Source organism: Carettochelys insculpta, chromosome 2, assembly GCF_033958435.1.
Source record: "Carettochelys insculpta isolate YL-2023 chromosome 2, ASM3395843v1, whole genome shotgun sequence".
NCBI lineage: Eukaryota > Metazoa > Chordata > Testudines > Carettochelyidae > Carettochelys > Carettochelys insculpta.
Genome location: NC_134138.1, coordinates 90,459,641 through 90,481,963, shown reverse-complemented (window position 1 = coordinate 90,481,963; position 22,323 = coordinate 90,459,641). Strand labels below are relative to the sequence as shown.

Genomic DNA, 22,323 nt, shown 5'->3' with positions numbered 1-22,323 from the left:
AAACAAAGGAAACTGTGCTTATTGGGAGAAAATCATGTGGATGAAGATGTGGATACATGTGAAGAACAATGTGAATTAAATGGTTAGTAACTTAAATAATTCACTTTGCAATGCATCATTCTTCAAGATTCTCTTCACCATTTACAGTATAAGTGTGATTTAACAGTAAATTCCCAAACTGCTATGTTGGATGTGGCTAGGAAAATAAGTTTAACTTGCTAATCCTTTTAGCTTGTTTAATTAGTTCATTAGGTTTACAATCTATCACCCAAATATACAATACAAAAAGCCACAGTAAGAGAAATCTAGAGTTGCCAGTTTTGCCCCTTATTTTGGAACATCATGGCCACAGGCCATAAAACTGAAAATGGAAAATGTGGTTGCATATCTTTCAGAAAAGAGAGACATCTGGAAATGCCTGCACAACAGAGTATTTAAAAAGTGGCAGTGAAAGCTGTAGTAAATAAGCCACGACTAAAAATTCAACTGTCACGTGTGCAGTTTTGTCACGGACAATTCTGCAAATACTCCTATCCCTGGATTTATGAACTTCTAATTTACAAATATTTGCTACAACAAACCATGTAAATTTATAACTGTTTTTCAATTTATGAACACTATTTTCAGTACAAAGAAGAATCAACCTTCGTCCAAGGCCCCCACGATACAGCCAGTGGTCCACCAGCAGCTCCGTTTTTGATTTATGAATTTTCAACTTATGAACAGTTTTCATTGAACAAATTACATTTGTAAGTCGAGGGTAAATGTACAGAAAAACTGAGATGATACATTGATTCTTCTAAGTATGCTCCTTAATAATATATGGCTGCAGTGCTCATTTAATAAATCTTTGTCTATAAGACACAAGTCTGTCTTCAACATTTTCTTTTATTCCTGGAGAAGTCACAAAATACTTCCGTAACAACCATTTTGCTTCAGCTCCACTGAAGAGAGAAGGGTCAAAACCAATTCTCCCTCAAGATGTTAGATGGAATTCTGTGGTTGGTTGTTTCGAACAACTTACTAAGAACAGACCTATTCTCATAAAACTTCATGAAGAAAACTGATTAAATAGATGGAAGCATCTCATCCAAAATAGAAAATGAGAGGTAGTTCTAGAAGTCTTAAGCACACTGTACATTTAATTCTGAGGACCCGTCTGAGCTAATAAAATTTGAAAATTAAAAAGTTTAAGGACAGCCAGCAACTCAAGATGCTGCTGCAATTGCAAATGTGAAGCATTTATGTAACATTTAAGATGCAGTTTAAAATATAAGTCCGAGTGTGTTTGTGTGTATGATTCAGTTTTTACCATTCCTAATGTACTGCTTCTGCATGTGCTGCTTGACACAGATAATGAGAACTATGTAAGTCACTAAATTCATAAAAATCAAGTTATTGAAAAATTACACAAAGTATAAGTTGATAGATGCTGTAAAATGCTGCAGTGAGGTGCAAATTAACATGTTTAAGTGATTAAATTTGCACCATTGTTTAAAAAAAGTGTGAAGTATCATCAATGTGAAAGGCAATTTAAATCAATGATTTTTCCCAGTGATGTAAATCACTTTGATTTAAATCAATTCACCATACTTCCTGAGAAGAAAACGCTAGGCACTGGAGGGCTCTAATTTTGAGATCAGCATAACAAGAACTAGTTTGTAGAAGCAGAAGCTAGACAAATTCAAATTAGAAATATGGCAGAAATTTCAAAAAGGAAGGAACATTAACCACTGAACAGACTAGAAAGGGAAGAGATGGATTATCCATCTCTCAATATCTTAAAATCAAGAAAAGATGCCTTTCCAGAAGATCATTTTCAGCTAAACATCAGGCTCCATCACAGGGTTAACTGGGTAACATTTGACTTGTGGTATACAGGAAAAGTGAGACTAGAAGATTTAATGGATCCTTCTGGCCTTAACCTGCATGCATCTATGCATTTTCTCTTTCAATTCATCCTAGAGATCAATGCCACATGTATTAGCTGAATCTTGTACAAATCTAAACCATCTAGAAGGGCAATGGGGAAGTGACATCTGGCTCTACAATCAAGTTTGCTAAATTATGAGCAAACTAATTTGGAACTAATTCACCAGAGACACTTTTAGGACAATCTAGGGGGGCAGTCCACTACTGTATGTATGTTTTAATATGAATGTTATTACTTATACAACATACATGGAATGCATTACTTTGATGCTCACTAAATCATACAAACAAAATGGTAATAAACCAAGTACAGTATTTATGATTGTTACTATATACAAAACACAGTCTTTCATGTTGTTAACTTGATTTGTGGATACATTGTGTATTTTAGTAACATCTTGCGTATAGCTCATTTATATCTCAGTACCTTAGTACATGGTCATAAAATCATTAAGCAAAACAACTTTGTTTCTCCTACCGAAAAATACTGTTCAGCTTCAAGCTGATCCTGAAGTTCCCGCATCTGACCTTCATTTCCTCTATACTGCCTTAAAGAGAAAAAAAGAATACTTCATATAAAAGCCAGGCATTACACTTGCACTTTTATACTCAGCATTTTTGCTTCACCTGCATCTATCTTCTTTTTCACACAGTACCTGTAAACTTATTAAATCATAAACACCTTAGCTCAAGATTTGGGTTTAACAATATAAATTATGCTAATATAATGGTTCCCATAAGGATAATCTGGATCGGAAGAAGTGCTCTGAAGATCAAACTAAGTTCTTCACAACCTGTAGTCATTTGTAATTCGGACCTGAGGGCCAGTAAAGGAAGAATATTCTAGTTGGAGAAGTAATGCTGTCTCTTGTCAAGCTAAAAAAAAATTGTAAGTGAGAGGAGTGTTTTAAAGACGGAAAAAATTTACCCAGTTATGAAGCTCAGCAGTCCCCCAGACAGGACAGACAGACCAAAATCTAAATCTCAAATGGTGGTTCTTGTGACAGGCATTTCAATTGCTCCAGAAAGACTTGACAAGCCTGAGCATAGACGTATAGGGCAAGTAAGAAAAACTATCCTAATGTTATAAATACATACACATCTTCACACAGACACATTTTTAGGAAATAAAACAACACAAGTATTTTTGTTTCTGGGAAAAAGACGAGACAAAATACACGAATATGGGGGAAAAAAAGGATTTTTTATTTTATCTCAGATCTCTACTTACTTAGTGAGTTGAGCCAGCTCAAATTCCAATAATCTCTTCGCTTCCAACAATGTATTGATCTCCTGTTTTAGCTGCTTCTCAGAGCCTTTCAAATTATCTGCTTCAAAAGCTTGCGTTTTCAGTTCATTCTGTATCATTACTCGTTTATTTGTCTCTTGTTCCAGTTGAAGTGTCAGATTCTTAACCTAATTGTTTAATAAATATTTTTAAATTCAAATTCTTTTTCCCAAATATTTTCCTAGATTTTGTTAAAAGTAATGTTTCAGATATATATTTTATGTAAACAATCACCATTTCCTATATTTTATCCAGGAAATTATGTATTCAAATATTCAGAATAGCCTCCAATATTATTTGCATGCAATATTACAGAAAAAGAAAGTTAATTGTTTCTGTAACTGGTGTTCTTTGAGATGTTTTGCTCATGTCCATTCAACACAGGTGTTTGAGCTTGCCACATCCACCAATGCTGGACGATTTTCCCTTTGGGGAGCCGGCTCAGGCATTCACTGTAGTAGCATGCATATGCCACGCTATATAGGATGCCTCCAGACCCCTCCACCCTCAGTTCCTTCTTGTGGGAAAACTCTCAACAGTATGGAAGGAGGGTGGGACGTTGAATGGACACGAGCAACACATCTCAAAGAACACCAATTAGTGTTTTCTTCTTCAAGTGATTGTGTGTGTCCATTCAAAGTAGGTGACAGCAAGCAGTACATCTCAAGGTGGGAGGCATTCACTGACGGACCAAAAAACAGCTCTTCAGAAGGCAGAACCCTCTCAGGTTTGCTGCATCAGGGCATAATGCATGACAAAGGTGCGCGCTGAGGACCATGTTGCAGTCTCACCAATGTCCAGGATAGGAACATTGGTGAGGAATGCTGCCAACGCGGTTTACATTCCAGGTCGAATGAGCCCTGATGAGCTGGCAGATGAGCACCCACCAGCAGATAGCATGTCCAAATACAGGAGACTATCCAATTAGAGACCCTTTGTGTGGATGTCAGGAGCCCCTTCATTCTCTCAACATAAGCAATGAAGGGCTGGGGTGACTTATGGAACGTAGAAAGTGAGGACCCTGTGGACATCCATGACATGCAATCATTTCTCCTCGTTAAGTCACATAAGGTGCTGGGGAGAAGACTGGAAGGTATCCATCTGGAAGGCTAAGACCACCTCAGGCAGGAAGGCGGGATGTGGTCATAACTGCACCTCGTCTTTAAAGAAAACTACGTAAAGGGGCTCCAAAAATCAACGTGTGCAACTTGGAGACCCTCCTACCTGACATAAATCACCACAAGGAAGGACACCTTCCAGGACTAGGTGTAGAAGGGAAGCACATGGCCATGGGATCAAATGACGGTCCAGTAAGCCTGGAGAGGACCAGGTTATGGTCCCTGTCATAAATAAGTGCAGGGAAGGGGTTAATCTCTCCTGACGTACATGGAGTACAGGTGAGCCAAAGGGAGTGAAGTAGCTTTGTTTAAACTGAGAACAACTGTAGCTTTTGGGTGCTTTTTTGTCTGCAAAAGCAGAGAGAATGTCGGGGGCGGGGGGGGGAGAAGATGTCTCCCAGGCAATTTGGAATAAAATCAGAAATATTCTGACCATCGCAAAACTAGCCCTCAAGGTGTAAGTAAAAGGGAAATGTATAGTTAAGACACAATCAGGTTATGCTTATTTTGAATTTGGTTGGACTGGCTGCTCTGTGTTTCTCTTTTGTGTTGATGGGGGCCACAGAAACCATACAGAACTTGAGCCTCACAAAGTAGTTTAGACCACAAAGGTCCAGAATGGGTCAAAACACACACCCCCTTTGGCTTTGGAGATCAAAGAATAGCAGGAATAAAATGCTTGTTTCTGGTAGCAATGCAGAGTTTCCTACACTGTCCCAATCTGGAGTAACCCCTAGACTTCCTGAAGAAGTGTTTTGTAAAAAGAGAGAGAGAAGAGGAACAGAGTAGTACAGGTGGGTGGTAAAGAGCTGGAGCATATTATATATAATGCCCTGTGCTGAGGACACAGCTGTCTGCAGTTATAGAGCACCAAGCAGTGAGAAAAGGGCACAAACTGTGGAAGAAGAGCAAAGGAGAATGATACAGCAGCCAAAGAGGTACATCATCCTCAATCATACCCTCAAAAGGTGGGTTTGAAGGTGACCTTGGGATGGGAGAAGTGGGCTGTGCAGAAGAGCAGAGCTTTAGACTGTCTCTTCCTAAACCCCTTATACATGCCCAGCCCCCAAGTCCTGAAGGGGCTGGGAAGGCTGAGCAGGCAGTACTTAAACTTTTCAGGCACCAGACCTGGGACATTCAGCCTGAGTGCATGGGTGATGTTGCGAGAGTATTTCAAGTCATGCAGCTCAGTGTCCATCTGCTCCACAAATGGGGCTGCCCCAGAGGGGAGATCCAGCAGGGACTGCTGGGCCTCCGGGGAGAGAGCAGAGAGAAGTAGCAAGGACCCCCTCCATATGGAGGCAGCCGAAGTCAGGGAACGAGATAGAGAAGTTACTCACCGTAGTAACGATGGCTCTTCAAGATGTGTCCCCGTGGGTGCTCCACAATAGGTGTTGGGCTCGCCCGGTGCCGCAGATCGGAAATCTTCCAGCAGTTTCTCCTGGATCACGCATGCGCCGGCGCGCACCGCTCCCTTGCGCGTCCCCGGCCATGTGCGCAATCCGGTCCCCGCCAGTTCCTTGACCAACCGCCTCGGATGCTCCTGAAAGACACTAGACAGAGATCCGAAGCAGGGAGGATGGGCGGGTGGTGGAGCACCCATGGGGAGACATCTCAAAGAACCATCGTTACTACGGTGAGTAACTTCTCTTTCTTCATCAAGTGTCCCCGTGGGTGCTCCACAATAGGTGACTACCCAGCAGTAACCCAAGTAAGGAGGTGGGTAATCAGTTTATGTGCAGCTTGCCCCCGAAAGGACTGCTGTCGAGAGGCGGGTATCCTCTTGGAATACCCGATGTAGGGCATAATGCTTAGCGAAGGTGTCATAGGATGAGCAGGTCACCGCTCTACAGATGTCCTTCAACGCGATGCCCTTAAAGAAGGCTGTTGACGCCACCACCGCCCTGGTGGAGTGAGCCCTCGGCAGGGCCAGCAAAGGAGTCTTTCGAAGCTTGTAGCACATTTTTATACAGGACACAATGTGCTTTGAGATTCTCTGTGAAGAGAGACCTTCTCCTTTTGACCTGGGAGAGAGAGAGACTAGACGCCTGTCCGTTTTCCGGAAGGACTTAGTTCTATCTATGTAGAAGGCCAACGCCCTCCTCACATCCAGGAGATGCAGGCGTGCCTCCTTGCAGGAGTTGCGAGGCTTCGGGTAAAACAAGGGTAAAACTATTGGTTCGTTAAGATGGAACTCTGAAGAAACTTTTGGAACAAAGGCTGGGTGCAGCCTTAAGGTTACTGCCTCCTTTGAGAATACTGTGCAGGGCGGCATTGCCATAACTGCCGAGAGCTCACTCACCCTGCGAGCTGATGTAATTGCAAGGAGGAAGGTTGTTTTTATCGTAAGGAGACGTAGGGGAACCGTGGCTAATGGTTCAAAAGGTGGACCCGATAGCGTGCTGAGGACCAAGTCCAAATTCCACAATGGTGGAAGCGGTTTCCGAGGGGGGTACAGGTTTACCAACCCCTTCAAGAACCTGGTAACGATAGGATGGGCGAATACCGTGGGCCCCTCCTCTGTATGCCGAAAGGCCGATATAGCGGCAAGGTGGACTTTTAGCGAGGATAAGGAAAGTCCGCCCCTCTTGAGGTCTAATAAGTATTCAAGTATTATCGGTATAGGAATGTCAAGGGGAGCTAACTGCTTGGCGGAACACCAGGCTGTGAATCGAGTCCATTTCTGCTTATAAGTCTTCCTGGTGGAGGTCCTTCGGCTACCTTCCAGGACTTGTTGTACTCCCTCCGTGCACGTACTTTCTAAGGAGCTGAGCCATGGATTAGCCATGCTTGTAGGCGCAGACTCTGAGGGTTCGGGTGCACTATGGACCCCTGGGCCTGCATGAGTAGGTCCGGCGCCACTGGTAGAGGGAGCGGTGGGCGGTCCAACATGCGCAGAAGCAAGGGAAACTATTGCTGCCGCTCCCACATTGGGACTACTAGTATCATGCAAGCTCTTTCCCTTCTGGCTTTCTGCAAGACCTTGTGGATAAGCGCTGTGGGGGGGAATGCGTAAAGTAGGGGGCCCTGCCATGGAATCATGAATGCGTCTCCCAGGGACCCCCGCCCCACTCCTGCCCTGGAGCAGTACTGGGGACACTTCTTGTTGTGCTGGGATGCAAACAGATTGATCTGGGGAAACCCCCATGTACGAAAGATCGGTCGTAGCAGATCGGAGTGGATCTGCCATTCGTGCGTGAGTGCGAAGAGCCTGCTCAGCTGATCTGCTTTCACGTTGTGAGTGCCCGGCAAGTACGAAGCTTTCAACGTTATGTTGTTGGCAATGCACCAGTTCCACACTCGGACTGCTTCCGCACATAGGGCACGAGATCGGGCTCCTCCTTGCCGATTTATGTAAAACATAGTGGAGGTATTGTCTGTATTGATCCCGACTACTTTGCCATATATGTGGTCTCGGAAATGCTTGCAGGCGTTGAACACTGCTCTGAGCTCCAGTATGTTTATGTGCAGTGACTGTTCCGCAGGGGACCATAGCCCTTGTGTCACCTTGTCGCCGATGTGCACTCCCCATCCTATGTGGGAGGCGTCGGTAGTCAGAAAAATAGAAGTTTGTGGTTGGCGAAAGGGCACCCCTGCTAGCAAGTTCTTGAGGTTTACCCACCACGCCAGGGATCTGCGCACCTCTGTCGTGGGCGACACCACCCTGTGAACAGTGTGGGATGCCGGTTTGTAGACGCTCACCAGCCAATGCTGCAGGCTTCGCATGTGCAATCTGGCATTCTGTACCACAAATGTTGCTGCCGCCATATGGCCCAGCAGCTGTAAGCACGTTAAGACCGGCACCGTGGAGCTGTATGTGATGAATTGCACCAGCGAACTGATGGCGCGAAAGCGGGCATCGGGTAGGTACACCCTTGCTGTGACAGAGTTTATGCGGGCCCCTATGAACTCTATGTCCTGCATGGGGTCGGTCTTTGACTTCGCAAGGTTGATGACGAGGCCCAGCGAAGAAAATGTGTCCGCTGTGATGCATATCATGTGTAGGATCTCTGCCTTCGAGGCCCCTTTCAATAGGCAGTCGTCCAGGTATGGAAATATGAATACCCGCTGTCTGTGCAGGTAGGCTGACACCACTGCCAAGGTTTTGGTAAAGACTCTGGGGGCCAAGGAGAGACCGAACGGAAGAACCCTGTACTGGAAGTGTTCCTTGCCGACCATGAAGCGGAGGAAGCGCCTGTGTACCGGGTGGATCGTTATATAAAAGCAAGCATCTTGTAAGTCGAGGGCTGCAAACCAATCTCCATCGTCCAGTGCCGTGAGTATGGAGGCGACTGTAATCATCCAAAAACGTTGCTTGCGCAAGTAGCTGTTGAGGCCCTGAAGATCTAAGATGGGCCTCCAGCCTCCTGTTTTCTTCTCTGTGAGGAAGTAGCGTGGATACAACCCTTTCCCCTGGAATTGTTCCGGCACTCTTTCCACCGCCCCTATGAACATAAAGTGGTCCACCTCCTGTTTGAGCCTCACCTCGTGGGTAGCGTCCCGGAGGTGGGGCCTGGAGGGAGGCTTTGTCGGTGGGAGCGACTGGAAGGGGATTGCGTAACCCGTGGCTATGATCTCCAGCACCCATTTGTCTGTGGTGATCTTTTGCCATTGGGAGTGAAACGGTCTGAGGCGATGATGGAACATGAGATGTGAGTGGCATTGCGTGGTGGTAGTGATAGTGCAGCCCTTGACATGCCCGTCAAACTTGTTGCCTTTGGGCCTGTCCCGAGGGCGTACGACTTTGTTGGGAACGTCGCCTGGGAGTTCTGTACTGTTGCTGCTGTTGATGTCGCCCTTGGTCGTAGCCCCGTTGATACTGCGCACGCTGTGGTTGTTACGGGTAGCGTCTTTCCTGAGAGTAATATTTTTATTTCCTATATGGAGGGGTATAAATACCCAGGGTTCTAAGTGTAGCTCTCGAGTCCTTACTGGAGTGGAGGACCGAGTCAGTTGAGTCTGCAAACAACTTTTGCGTGTCAAAGGGAAGATCCATGATCTTCGCCTGTAGATCCCTCGGGATGCCCGATGTCTGGAGCCAGGATTCTCTACGCATGACCACTGCTGTAGCCGTTGAGCGTGCTGCTGTATCTGCCACATCCAGGGCGATATGGACTCCCGTCCTCGAAGCTGCGTAGCCCTCTTGCACAATTGCCTTTAACACCGGCTTCTTATCTTCTGGAAGTGAATCCATGAGAGAAATAAGCCTGGAGTAATTATCAAAGTTATGGTTCGCTAGGTGTGCCGCATCATTTGCCATTCTCAATAGCAGGGTGGAAGAGGAATATACCTTCCTGCCGAACAGCTCTAGCTCCTTAGCATCTTTGTCCGATCCCCCCGATTTGTACTGAGAAGTCTTTGACCTCTACTGGGACGATTCAACCACCACCGAGTTCGGTTGTGGGTGACTGAAGAGGAACTCCATGCCCTTTGCCGGGACGAAGTACTTCTTATCCGCTCTCTTGTTCATAGGCGGAACGGAGGCCGGAGTCTGCCATATGGTAGCAGCTGACTCCATAATGGCTTCGCCCAGCGGGATAGCAATTTTGGATGAAGCCGGGGGTCTCAAATTTTTCAGGAGTTTGTGATGTTTCTCCTGCACTTCTGCCGTTTGAACGCCTTGCGTGAAAGCCGCCCTTTAAACAGCTCCTGAAACTGTTTAAGGTCATCCGGGGGAGCGACATCCCCGGGGGCCATGGCCTCACCTGGGGAGGATGAGGAGGAACCACTAGGGTAAACCTCCCTCGAACTCTCAGGTTCCTGCGGCTGATGGTACACCTGCTCGCTGGAGGATTGCAAAGGAAAGTCTCGGGGTTCTAAAATTAACTCCCCTTGAGATAACTGAGTTTCCATCCCCGAACGGGAGTGCCCACGGGGGTATTGGACAGCCGGGGGGGACCTGCCCCTGGGCGTAGGCCTGGGGTGTCTGTTTCCAGCATGATAAGAACGACCATGGCAGTACGAGCACGGGTCTGGGGACGGAGACCTGGACCACTCTCGGGGTGTGTACCCCCGATGTCTGGGAAAGCGAGACCTCCGCGATGACACAGATAGCGGTGACACTGGTTTGTGATAGTACTCCAGTGGATCCAATCCCAGAAAGGGTGAAGGTGGCCCAAGCCATGGTGACATTGGTTGGAGGAACAGAGGAGGTGGTTCTGGAAAGGCCGGTGGAGACCCAGGCCTTCTGGGCGGTGTGTGCAGCACAGGGGGAGGGCTTGCTGTTAGCACCAGCGCAGCCCTGTCCGGAGAAGGGCTGCGGTGCCGAGCTTTTGCTTTTCCCCTCCCCTGCGGGGCTGGCACCGCCCCCTCCCGCGCCAGGGATCTCGGCCCCGCTGTCGGCGCCGCGCTCGGCCCGCTCAGCTGCAGTACCGTGCGGATAACATCCTCCGGTGCCTGCAGGCTCCGTGCCTGTTGGCGCTGCACTGTTGGTGCCGCGGGTGTCAGTGCCGCCTGTGGCGGTGCCGCCGGTTCCGGTGCTTGCCTGGTCGATGCTCTAGGCGCCGCGCGTGCCAGCTGTTTCATAATCGGAGGCTCAGCCTCTGCCACGTGCGCTGCCGCGGTGCCGCTTGCCTGAGTATGCGGCTGGGGGCTGTGTGCTCCGCCCGTCCCACTCGCTGAAACCGCCAGCAGGGATCGAGCAGGGGAGAGCTTCCTCCGTTTTTGCACTGAGGGGGTCAGAGAAGCTGCCTTCCTCTTGTGGACCCCAGAGGGCCCTTCTGATTGCCTCTCCGGCACGTCTGGCTGGAGGGCCTTATCAAACAAGAGCATTTTAAGACGCATTTCTCTGTCTTTCCTGGTCCTGGCTGTGAGCTTAGCACAGTGGGAACACTTCTGGGTAACGTGTGATTCCCCCAGGCATCGGATGCATTCACTATGCCCATCGGAGGCCGGCATAGCTTCACGGCAGGACTCACACTTTTTAAAGCCTGAAGAAGCCATCGCGGTGAGTCTTTTACTGTTAATAGGGTACTTAGCAGCTAATTCGTGCCTGCTTCCCCGAATCGCGGACACCGGCCTGCAGGGCAGCGGGTGGCCTACTGGCCTTCACGTCCACTCTTCTTCTCTGCTCCTCTCTCTCTTTTTTTTTTTTTGGTGTTCTCTTTGTCCTCTCTTTTTTTTTTTTTAAAAGAAAAAAAGAAACAACAGTTTACGCATAGAAACACTGTCTAATCTGACTCTGGCCGTAGCCTGAGCGGATTCCGTCTGCAGCCGATGGCGGTTGAGAAGGAACTGGCGGGGACCGGATCGGGCACGTGGCCGGGGACGTGCAAGGGAGCGACGTGCGCCGGTGCATGCGCGATCCAGGAGAAACTGCTGGAAGATTTCCGATCTGCGGTGCCAGGCGAGCCCAACACCTATTGTGGAGCACCCACAGGGACACTCGATGAAGAAGCTTTTTTCTGCCGCATCCAAAGTTGCCTGGAGTGCTGCTGGAACAGGCATAGCCCCTTCCTCTGCCAGTGCCCAAAAGTTCTTTAAGTCCCCCCAGAAGAGAAGACTTGATTGAGTGATATCCAGCTATGAGGTGAACATGTGGCAGCCTACGAGAGCCTGCTGATTCACCAGCTGGAGCTGGAAGATGAAAAATCCAGTGTCTCCGAGTCCATTTTACAGGGTTGCTCTGAGCTGGCCTTACCTCTAAAATGGACCGACAGCCTTCACCGCCAGGTAGCTGGGGATTGGGCGAGAATAAAGATACTCACGTCTCTTTCCCAGGACGTAATATTTATGATTCGCTCACTTAGAAATGGGGTTGGGGAATCAAGTAGGGTTTTTGCCACAAGGTCATAGTGATTCTGGCCATCCAGTTGTGGAGGGGTAAGGCCACTATGGCTGGCATTGCCTCTCCCAGAACCCCAAAGAGGGTAAGAGGGTATTGGTCAGGCTCCTCCACCTGGAGGTTTTGGTTGGAGGTCATTCTCTTCAGGAATTCATGGTGGGCTCAGGGTAGGAAGGGGCTAAGAGGAGAGGGACTGGTATCTCCTACCCCTTTGACTCAGTTTTGTACTTGGATTCTTCACTAAATTGTTGGCACCCCTCTGCCAGCAAGGCCCTAGGGTGGACCCAAAGGGGGAAACTGATGTCATTGTGACTGACTGGCCACAAGGCCTCGCTGCCCTGATCACAGGGGCTATTTGTGCCGACTCTGGACACTGTGCTTCACTGCCCTGAAAGTAAGGGCTGTGAAAACAACAGTGGCCAAAGGCCCACAGGATCCCAGAGGTGAGATCACATTACATCCTGGGATCAAATCTGCATGCTCTGAATGAGTGCATTTTGAAAAATGCAAATTTAGAACATGCAAAATATCTATTTTGCAAGCGTAATGAGAGAGCATGTTCAAACTCAAAGTCAAGATTTTTAATTGTAAAAAATAAAAATAAAATTAAATGCAAAATTATCAACCAGTAAGAGGTCAAAACACACACAAAAACCAGGACACTAACAAGGTTAGCTTGTCATAACAACATTAACTAGAAATGTTATAAATAAGGAGTGAAATTTTAATAGCACACGACAACAACATATCAAATGTTTGATCTCTCTAGGTAGCATTAATATGGAAACATTAATATTTGAATTTACTGGCTATGTGAATTAAGATTTGCAATTCAGTTTACGGTCCATTAACAAACAGATAGAAGAGATAGCATATTCTTCTGTAATAAACAAATGACTGATAGGTCATAAGAAAAATGTGCTAGTCACTTTGCAAAACTTATTTTTTGCGAATTATATTGCACTGGATCCTACTAACTTCATGTCTTGAATCAGTTCACTATTGATGCACAGCTTTTATAAAGGAAGACAAAGACAGACGTTTTGCTTACTTCATCCTCTAGTCTCTCCTTCTGCACAGTAAGGTGCTCAAGTTTCTGGTGACACTGCTTCAGGTCGAAGTCCAGCATAGAACATTGTTTTTCAATCTGAACTATTCGATTTTCTGCTCTGTCTCTTGCCGCCCTTTCCTCCTTCACTTTTTTTTCCATTTCTAATCATAAAACAAACGCAATTGACAGCACAATGAAAATGTATATATGCAAAAATACAAAACATAGTACTTACAAGAATGTGTTTGCTTGACCATGCCTTTCTTAAACACATCTAGGCTACGTCTACACTAGCCCCAAACTTCGAAATGGCCACGCAAATGGCCATTTCGAAGTTTACTAATGAAGCGCTGAAATGCATATTCAGAGCTTCATTAGCATGCGGGAGGCCGCGGCACTTCGAAATTGACGCACCTCGCCGCCGCGCGGCTTGTCCCGACGGGGCTCCTTTTCGAAAGGACCCCGGCTACTTCGAAGTCACCTTATTCCCATCAGCTTATGGGAATAAGGGGACTTTGAAGTAGGCGGGGTCCTTTCAAAAAGGAGCCCCGTCAGGACAAGCCACGCGGCGGCGAGGTGCGTCAATTTCGAAGTGCCGCAGCCGCCCGCATGCTAATGAAGCTCTGAATATGCATTTCAGCGCTTCATTAGTAAACTTCGAAATGGCCATTTGCGTGGCCATTTTGAAGTTTGGGGCTAGTGTAGACATGGCCCTAATGTTCCATTTTTCATTCTGTTCTGGGGAGTTAAGCGCAGGATTTTCCCCCTCCAAACTCCCATGGCTAAGATATCTAAAATCAATGAGTATACCTCTCTAGTCTACAACTGAACAAAATTATAGTACAGGTTGAACCTCCCTTGTCCAACACACTCGGGACCTCAGTGGTCTTGAACAAGGGATTTTGCCTGACCAGGGGACATTAATGTTAATGCTCTGGTCCCTGGCTGCCACCCACTGGCCTTCTGGCTGTGGCTCCCTGGCCAGCTCATCACTGCTCCTGGCCCTGAGATGCAGCCAGCACTCCAGCCCTGGCCTACTGCCCTGCCAGTAGGGCTGCCAGCTGGTTGCCCTCCTGTCCTACCTCTCTGGTCCAGGAACAGAAGATGCAACGTGTACTTCTGCAACAAACAGAGACCATGACAGTGATTGCCAGAACATTAGGCCCCTCAAAAATGCAGCTACTCGTCACTCCAATAACGCTCATTATACCAGCACTTGAAATGTTCCAGTCGGTTTGTGTGTTGCTCAGAGCTTCCAACAATAGCCATTTATACATGAAATTAAATAACTGAATAGCAAAAAAATAACCCAAGGTGTATGAACACACTTGGGTTTCCAACCTTCTAATCACACAAAACTCATCATCCTTGATCTAACCCTGTTTCAGGGCCCTGCCCCCCACTCACTCCATCCATCACTCACTCACCCCTACCCTCACTTACTTTCATCAGGCTAGGACAGAGGGGTTGAGGTGAGGAGGGCCCAAAACGAGAGGTTCATCACACAGGAGGGGGCTCAGGGCTGGGGCAGAGGGTTGCGGTGTGGGAGAGGGTGTGGATGCCAGGGTTGGGTAGGGGATTTGGAGTGCAGGAGTAGGCTATAGCCTGGAGCCAATGGGTTCAGAGAGTTGGAGAAGAGCACATAACTGGGTTAGGTGGTTAGAGTACAGACTGTAGGGTGGGATAGGATAGGGCCAGGGATGAGGGGTTTGGGGTGTAGGAGGGTTGCTGACATGAGGCAAGAGGTTTTTAGTGCAAACGCCATCCCCACAACACTTACCTGGAAATTGTTTGGCATATCTGGCTCCCAGGTGGAAGGGTCAAGGGAAATCTGCATGCTGCCTGCACCTCCAAGCTCTGCCCCCACAGCTCCTGTTTTCCATGGTTCCTGGCCCATGGAAGCTGTGGAGCTGGCTCTCAGGGGAGGGGCAGTGCATGGAGCACCCATTGTCATCCCACGTCCATAAGCCAGACATGCAAGCCACTTCAGGGAGCCATGTGGAGCCAGGGCTAGCAGGGAGCTTGCCTTTACTGCCAAATGAACTTTCAGTGGCCTGGTCAGTGGTGTTGACCACAGTGACCAGGGTCTATTTTTGACAAGAGGCTCTGTCACCCCTAGAATACACTACAAGTACACAAGCCTCTAAATTCTGAAGGGAAGCAATTGAATGAGTACAAGTCATGTGTGAGCATAATTTTGCTCCTTTGAAGTTATGTGTAAGTCATTTTCCCTTAAAGATATAAACAATAGAGGATTTTCAAATTTGTAGTTTTGTATAATGACATTATTAGACCAATGCTGGCTTGCACCAGCTCAGGAGATAGCTCAGAAACTTTAAATACTCTATTACATTTTGTAGATAGTCAAATTTGACATGCATATACACTTCCTCTATGCCAAGGATTAAACTGGTCTTAAGAACGCTGCATTTAAAAATTACCATTAGAACGGAATTAGTAAAATAGACTATTAGTGATCAGTATTTTATTTTCAGCTTAAAGGAAATACATACCACACATTGCAACTGATTTTGCCTCTTCAATCGACTGATGTTCATCGGTTAACCGAGCTTTAGTCACTTTATGCTCATTTACCTCTTGATCCAGCCGCTGTTGTAATGTTTTGAGTTTATAGTTTAAATCTATTTCTAAGTTATTCTTTTCCTGAAAATTACAAACAAATCATCATGCTTTATTAAAGCAGAACTGTAAAAAATATTCTGCAGCATGTTACAAATGGACTCACTTTCATTGCTTCCTTTTTTCCAAAGGGTAATGCTTTTGTTTATTCACACATCATACTATTAATAGTGTGTGTTATACCATCTTTTTTAGGGTTTTTAAAAATGGGGCTTGAAGGAGCAGAAGGTGATAAATGAGACTTTGAAGGAAAATCACTCCTTTCATTTAGCAAGCTATGAATTCAAAAGATCATAATTTCTCATTATCGGTGAACTAAAGAATGCATTCTTCATTAAAGGTTTTAATTACTGCCAGTATTTTTGTGCCTCTTTTTTTTTTTTTTTTTTTTACACTAGCAGTCATCTAAATCAGTGGTGTCCAACAGGAGTTCAAAGATTGCCACGCTTACGATAGTCATCTTTTCTATTCACCACATTCACCACCACCCCCCAAATAAATGCCCTATACCCCTGCCCCCAGAGCCAGGCACCCCCTAGCCCAGGGGTCAGCAACCTTTCTGAGGTGGAGTGTCTGGGGATCCACTGCAGGGGGCTCTGATCCTGGCCTGGCACTCCAGCGGGGCCCCGTCACAGGGGCCTCATGCATGAGGCTCAGACTCCAGCCCTGGGCTCCAGAGGGGACCCCTCTCTGGCCTTCACTCTGGCAGGGGTCCCGCAACAGGGGGTCAGGCTCCAGCCCTGGAGCCACGCTCCAAGAGCCCCATTCACTACAATATGGTCTCCTATTCACCACATGTAGCAGGCGGAGACAGAACTGGACAACATGGGTCTAAATTAAGAGAGAAAGTTAGTCATGGTGTGCAGCAACTGGGGTTCTTCAAGATGTGTGTTCCTATGGATGCTCCACTGTAAGTGTGGTAGATCCCCCTGCACCTGAGATTGGAGATCTTTAGTACAAATGCTCACTGGACTGCATGTACAGTTCTCCCCTTCTCACACCATCTATGTAGCACTCTGTGATCCAGCATCCCTGAGTTCCTTCTCTACAACAGAGCTTATGTGTTAAAACTCTGAAGGCAGAGGGGAGGAAAGTGGGTAGCAGAATACCCATAAGGACACATACACTGAAGAAACTCAGTTACTGCACAGGGTGAGTAAGCTTCTCCAAGAAGACGACAGGAAAAGGACACAATCCGGAGCCAGTCTACTCTCCTGGTGGGACCTCCTTCTGAGTAGCAAATCACATAGCTATAAACAGGTTTCAATTCCATGTTTTCTTATACATGCTGTCACTACAACTAGGAACTTGGTGAAAACTCTCTATACCATGGAGTGTGTAAAGGGCAAAATCCTGAACTGGGAGTGGCTGTCCCCCTCTGTTAAACTTAGGCACTCCCCATGAGACAGATGAATGGCAATATGTAAGTACACCATCCTGGAAGTTGAGAGCCATGAAGCAACATAGAGCTTGGAGCAATGCAAGCAGGTGTTACCATCCCAAGACTGAATATGTATTTGTCGAGTCTCCTCATATATAGCCCCTTTTCACCTCAGGAGATGGTGGTTATCAGCAGCTATGAGGTGTTTGAGTCTGCAGGCTTCTCTCATGGTTTATCCGTTGAATATTGCATTTGCAGTCAATTGCAATAGCTGCATGTAAGTCTATTTCTGAATTCTTGAGTCTGAGAAGCTTTTCCTTTTAAGACAAAGTTCTTTGTGTGGTTTGCAGACATACTATCGAAGGATGATGCGCCCTGTCGTAGCAATCATCTCCAGGTATTTCAATCTGTATGACCGAGGATTTTGGATCGATGCTGAATTTTTTCCCTGGCATTTTTGCATGTATCCTTGAACCTTAGCTTTGGTCTTCCTGTTGTTCTCAACCCACATGACAGTTAACCAGAGGATTTCTTTGGGAAGATGCTCGTCACCCATTCTTCCCACATGACCAAGCCATCATAGTCTTCTGCTGTTGAGGATTGCTATGAGGCTGGGTATGCCAGATCTTGACAAGACATCTGCATTTGAAACATTATCTTGCCAGTTGATATTCATAATTCTGAAGAGGCAGCGAAGATGGAAGCTGTTCAGTTTTTTCTCCTGGTTCGAGTAGATGGTCCACATTTCAGAACCATATAGCTGGATATTCAATACACATGCCTGGTACATTAGTATTTTTGCTTTCACTGTCAGCTTAGGATTGTTCCATGCTCGTTTCGTAAGTATGCCAAAGATAGTACCAGCCTTCCCGAGTCTGATGTTCAGTTCTTCATCCACGGTGACAGTAGATCCAAGGTAACAGAATTGTTGAACCACATCTAATGGACCACTAGATCCAAGGTAAACGAATTGTTGAACCACATCTAATTGGCTGCTATCCAGAATGACACCGGGTCAGTGAGGTATATCTTGAGTGAATACAACTGTTCTCTTCATGCTTATGTCAAGGGAAAACAACTTGCAAGCTCTGGACAGGGAATCCCTCAGTGACTGTAGCGTGTCTCCATTATGAGCAACGAGAGCTGCATCATCTGGGAAGCAGAGTTCCCTAATGAGGACCTTCTTGACCTTAGTTTTGGCCTTGAGTTGTAGAGAGGTTGTAGAGAGACCCATGTAATCCTGTGTGGAGAAATACATCGCTGCATGACTTTTGAAATGCACAATTTAGTAGAACTGAGAAGAATATGCCAAAGAAGGTAGGAACAAGAACACACAAGAACACAGTTCCTATGTAGATCCATCATATTGCACTGTTGCTTTCATGTTTTGGTGAAAGGACATTATGAGCTTGAGTAGGGTCCATGGGCAGCCAATCTTGATTAATACTCTGTATGGTCCTGGTCTACTAACTGCATCAAACATCTTCCTTAAGTCCACAAATGCTATGAATAATGGCTTTCCTTGGTTCTCTCCATTTTTCCTGTAGTTGTCCAAAGAGGGAAAATCATGTCCATTGTTGACCTGCCAGCCTTGAAGCCAAATTGTGTTTCTGGATAGATTCAACCTGAGAGTTTTTGCAGACACTTGAGAATGACACAGGTGAATGCTTTTCCTGTGATGCACAGTAACGAGATGCTTCTGTAGTTGTTGCAGTCACCCTTGTTGCCTTTGTTTTTATTGAGGGATGTAAACATCATCACTTTCATGTCATGTGGGATATCACCTGCTCTCCAACATTTTAGGAGTAAATTGTAGAGGAACGGATAGAACACAGCCTCGCCTGCCTTCAGAACTTCAGCTGGGATTCTGTCATTTCCTGGAGGTTTTCCACTGGAGTGAGCATCAAGAGCTTGGGAAAGTTCCTCCTCCACAGACTCTGGATCTAGCTCAGACATTTCTGGAAGTGTTGAAATGAGGTTGTCAAGTTCAGGTTGTACTGTACACTCATGGGAATAAAGACTTGGGTAGTGTTCCACCCATCTGGACAACTGCAGCTTTTTGTCTGTGATCACCTGTCCATTTAAATGCTTCAATAGGCAACTTTGGCCATGTTTGGTCCAAGTGCTTTCTTCAATCCATCATACATTGTTTTCAGGTCACCCCACTCAGATGCCTTTTGAATATTACAACATAGATTGGCTCAATACTTGTTGGTTGACACACTGCCTGGATTCTCTCTGAAGAACAGATCTTGCATTTGAAGTTGATCTCTTGTGCTTTGGGATGGGTTCTTTACGTTATTCAGATGTGCCTTGTGTTTTCTTCAAGAAGAGGCCTAAGAATGCCAGCACTTTCAAGTCAAGGATAAAAAGTAATCTCATCTAGAAGGCATATGCATGTCTACAGTGAGATGCATACTGACATGCTTAACGAAGCCGTGATTTATTCATACAGCACAAATAATTCAATATATGGTCATGTTCAAGCCACAGCCAGTGAGCTAACATTAGCATTTTCTTGAATTACCATGTATTATTAATTACCTTACCTTTTCACAATGATTAAGTGAGTCTTGTGCCTGCTTTCTTTCCACTTCTACTTTTTCAAGGTTATTTTTAAGATTTTTTACTTCTTCTTGTAAAGATGTAATCCGAGCTAGCATAAAAAAATATGAAAAATAGCTCAATTTTAGCTACTGTGCCTAGCTGTAGAAACAGGGCTTTGATTTTATTTTGTCCAGTGTATTAATGCAAAGATGCATCTTTTCATTAATATACGTCCCTGACAGCATTTACTCCGTTCCAGTCTTAATACAGGGTACAGTCAGCACAAAACAGAATGGAGCCCCAATTTCAGTTGGGCCCACTAGGTGCTACTATAGTACATAAACACAATTAAAAGTACGTGCATCCAGAGAAAGAGGTATTATTTTTACCCTGAACATCACTCCACAAACATGAAGCCTCTCCTCCAGCCTTGAGTTTGAAACAGCTTGCTCTACCTCATGAAGCTACTTTCGTGTGCAATTAAATTGAAGACTTTAAATAGAAAGACCATGACATTTTCAGTTTAGTTTCCAACTGCAACTGTAATTTGGACACTTGTTTTACTGTGTGTGTTCAGTGCTACACCTTTTAAACAGTATGTATGAAACAGCTCAACTATTTCAGTCTATCTGAAACTATGCACACTTAGCATGTTTTTCTTTAAACAAAAACAAATTGTCCTAGAAAATCCTAAATAACAAAATGAAAAAGAAAACACTTCTTCCTCCAGAATTTCAATTCTGTTCTTAGTTGTCAAACATTCACTTGTTAAAAACTGGCAAGAGCATGTGCAAATTTGATGTGGAACTCACTTGTTAGACACTAGCAGAACATCCTGTTCTATACACTTCAGGAATGCTGAAGGTTACCCTTTCATGAATACCTAAAGAGCTGTGTAGTTTAAATACCGCCTCAGCTAGGTTTACTGCATCACATCTTACAAAGTGCACAAAGAACCTTCCTCTTGCTCCTTTGAATATATTTCTTTTTCTTCATATCAGATTAATTGGCCTCTTACAGTTATCCCAGTGGAAATCTAGAATAATTAATCTGAAATTGATTTGTTCTATTGAGCTGCCTCAGGGACTAAGTGAGTTGTCACTTAGCTGCCAATGTGACTAACTTGAGCTAGAGAAAAAATGTTACCTGTTCACAATGTGTTACTCATATCCCTTCCACAATAGGTGTGCATGTTCCCCACATGCACCAGTCCCAGAAGTTTTTCCCCTCAGCAGTAATCCATATCAACCCCTGTACTGGACCTCCATGGCATTGTATAAGGGGCTCTGTATGCTCTCCCCACCATCATTTTTTTCTTGCCAGAAACTCCAACAGTGGGAAAGAGGACATGATGTGGAATGGACATGAGAAACACACCTCAAAGAGCACCATTTATGAACAGGAAATAGTCTTTCCTTCTTTGAGTGCTTGCTCGTGTCCATTTCAACAGCTGACTCCAAGCTATAACCTTGGCAGAGGGTAGGAGTTTAAGGTATGGTCAAATATAGCACATCTCCATTGAAGCATTATCTCTGGGCTGCTAAGTAATAGCATAGTGAGATGCAAATGTGTGTACTGAAGAACACATTTTGGCCCTATAAATGTTGCAAATTCTGGCATGTGCCAAAAAGGCTTCTGACAAGGTTTGAGCCGTAGTTGAGCGAGCTCAGATGATGGGTGGCAGTGGGGACCCTCACAAGCTTGTAGCAGGTCCAGATACAGGGGGTGATCCAGGTGGAAAGCAGATGAGCAGATGCCAGCAGGTTTTCCATTTCATTGGCAGTGACTACAAAGATAGCTGCACTGATCTGTAAAAAGGCTTGTTCTCCTCCAAGTAGGACACCAAGGTTCTCCTAATGTCCAGTGCATGGAGATGCTGCTCTTTTGCCAGTCTATGAATCTTGGAGCAGAACACGTGCAAAAATGTATCTGATTAATGTGAAAAGTGGAAAAAACCTCTAGTGAGAAGGTTAGCTGCAGTCTCAGTTGGACCCTGTCCTTGTAGAAAACAGTGTACTGGGGTTCTGAGGTCTGGGCTCTGATCTCCAAAATATGTCTTGCTTAAGTTAGTGCCACCCAGAATGCTACCTTCCAGGACAGGTGGGACAGGGAGCACGAACCAAGGGGCTTGAAGGGTAGACTAGTGAGTTGGAAGAGGGCTTGACTGAGATCCCATTGCAAGATGGAGTCCCAATCCTGGACAGGACAGAGCCTCTCAAGACCCCACAGGAACTTTCTAGTCATATCATGGGAGAAGAGTGCCCTAGGATTCGCTTGTGAAAAGTGGAGATGGGGGCAAAGTGCACCTAGATTAAGGAGCGTGGCAGCTTTTGATGCCTAAGCCACAGAAAATAATGGACCAGAGCATGCCTGGACCAGAGCATGGCCTGGTGAGAAACTGCTCCAAAGCCGAAAGGATAATTGTGCTCCAAAAGGATACTATGCTCTGAAGCCGAACCCTCATTTTTTGTTCAATGTTAGACATGTGGATGACTTCCTAATGCCAAGGAGGACTTGATGGATCTCCTCCAAGTAAGTACTTTCCTCCTTATTCAACCATTCATGCTGAAAGGTATAGGGACG

At 45.8% G+C, this 22,323-nt stretch overlaps 1 protein-coding gene across 3 annotated transcripts in view; it reads right to left on the bottom strand.

Moving 5' to 3' along the window:
• ROCK1 (Rho associated coiled-coil containing protein kinase 1) overlaps positions 1 to 22,323 on the bottom strand; it is a 177,726-nt gene that overhangs the window by 61,089 nt on the left and 94,314 nt on the right. For all 3 annotated transcript variants that reach the window (XR_012644448.1, XM_074987345.1, XM_074987346.1), the window contains exons 17-21: positions 19,743 to 19,849; positions 15,686 to 15,836; positions 13,173 to 13,333; positions 3,164 to 3,348; positions 2,411 to 2,480 (exon numbers count right to left, since the gene is read on the bottom strand). Coding sequence is in view for 2 of the 3 variants with exons in the window: in XM_074987345.1 (XP_074843446.1) it covers positions 2,411 to 2,480; positions 3,164 to 3,348; positions 13,173 to 13,333; positions 15,686 to 15,836; positions 19,743 to 19,849 (674 nt within the window). In the remaining variant the exon portion in view is untranslated. The remainder of the gene's footprint in view (positions 1 to 2,410; positions 2,481 to 3,163; positions 3,349 to 13,172; positions 13,334 to 15,685; positions 15,837 to 19,742; positions 19,850 to 22,323) is intronic.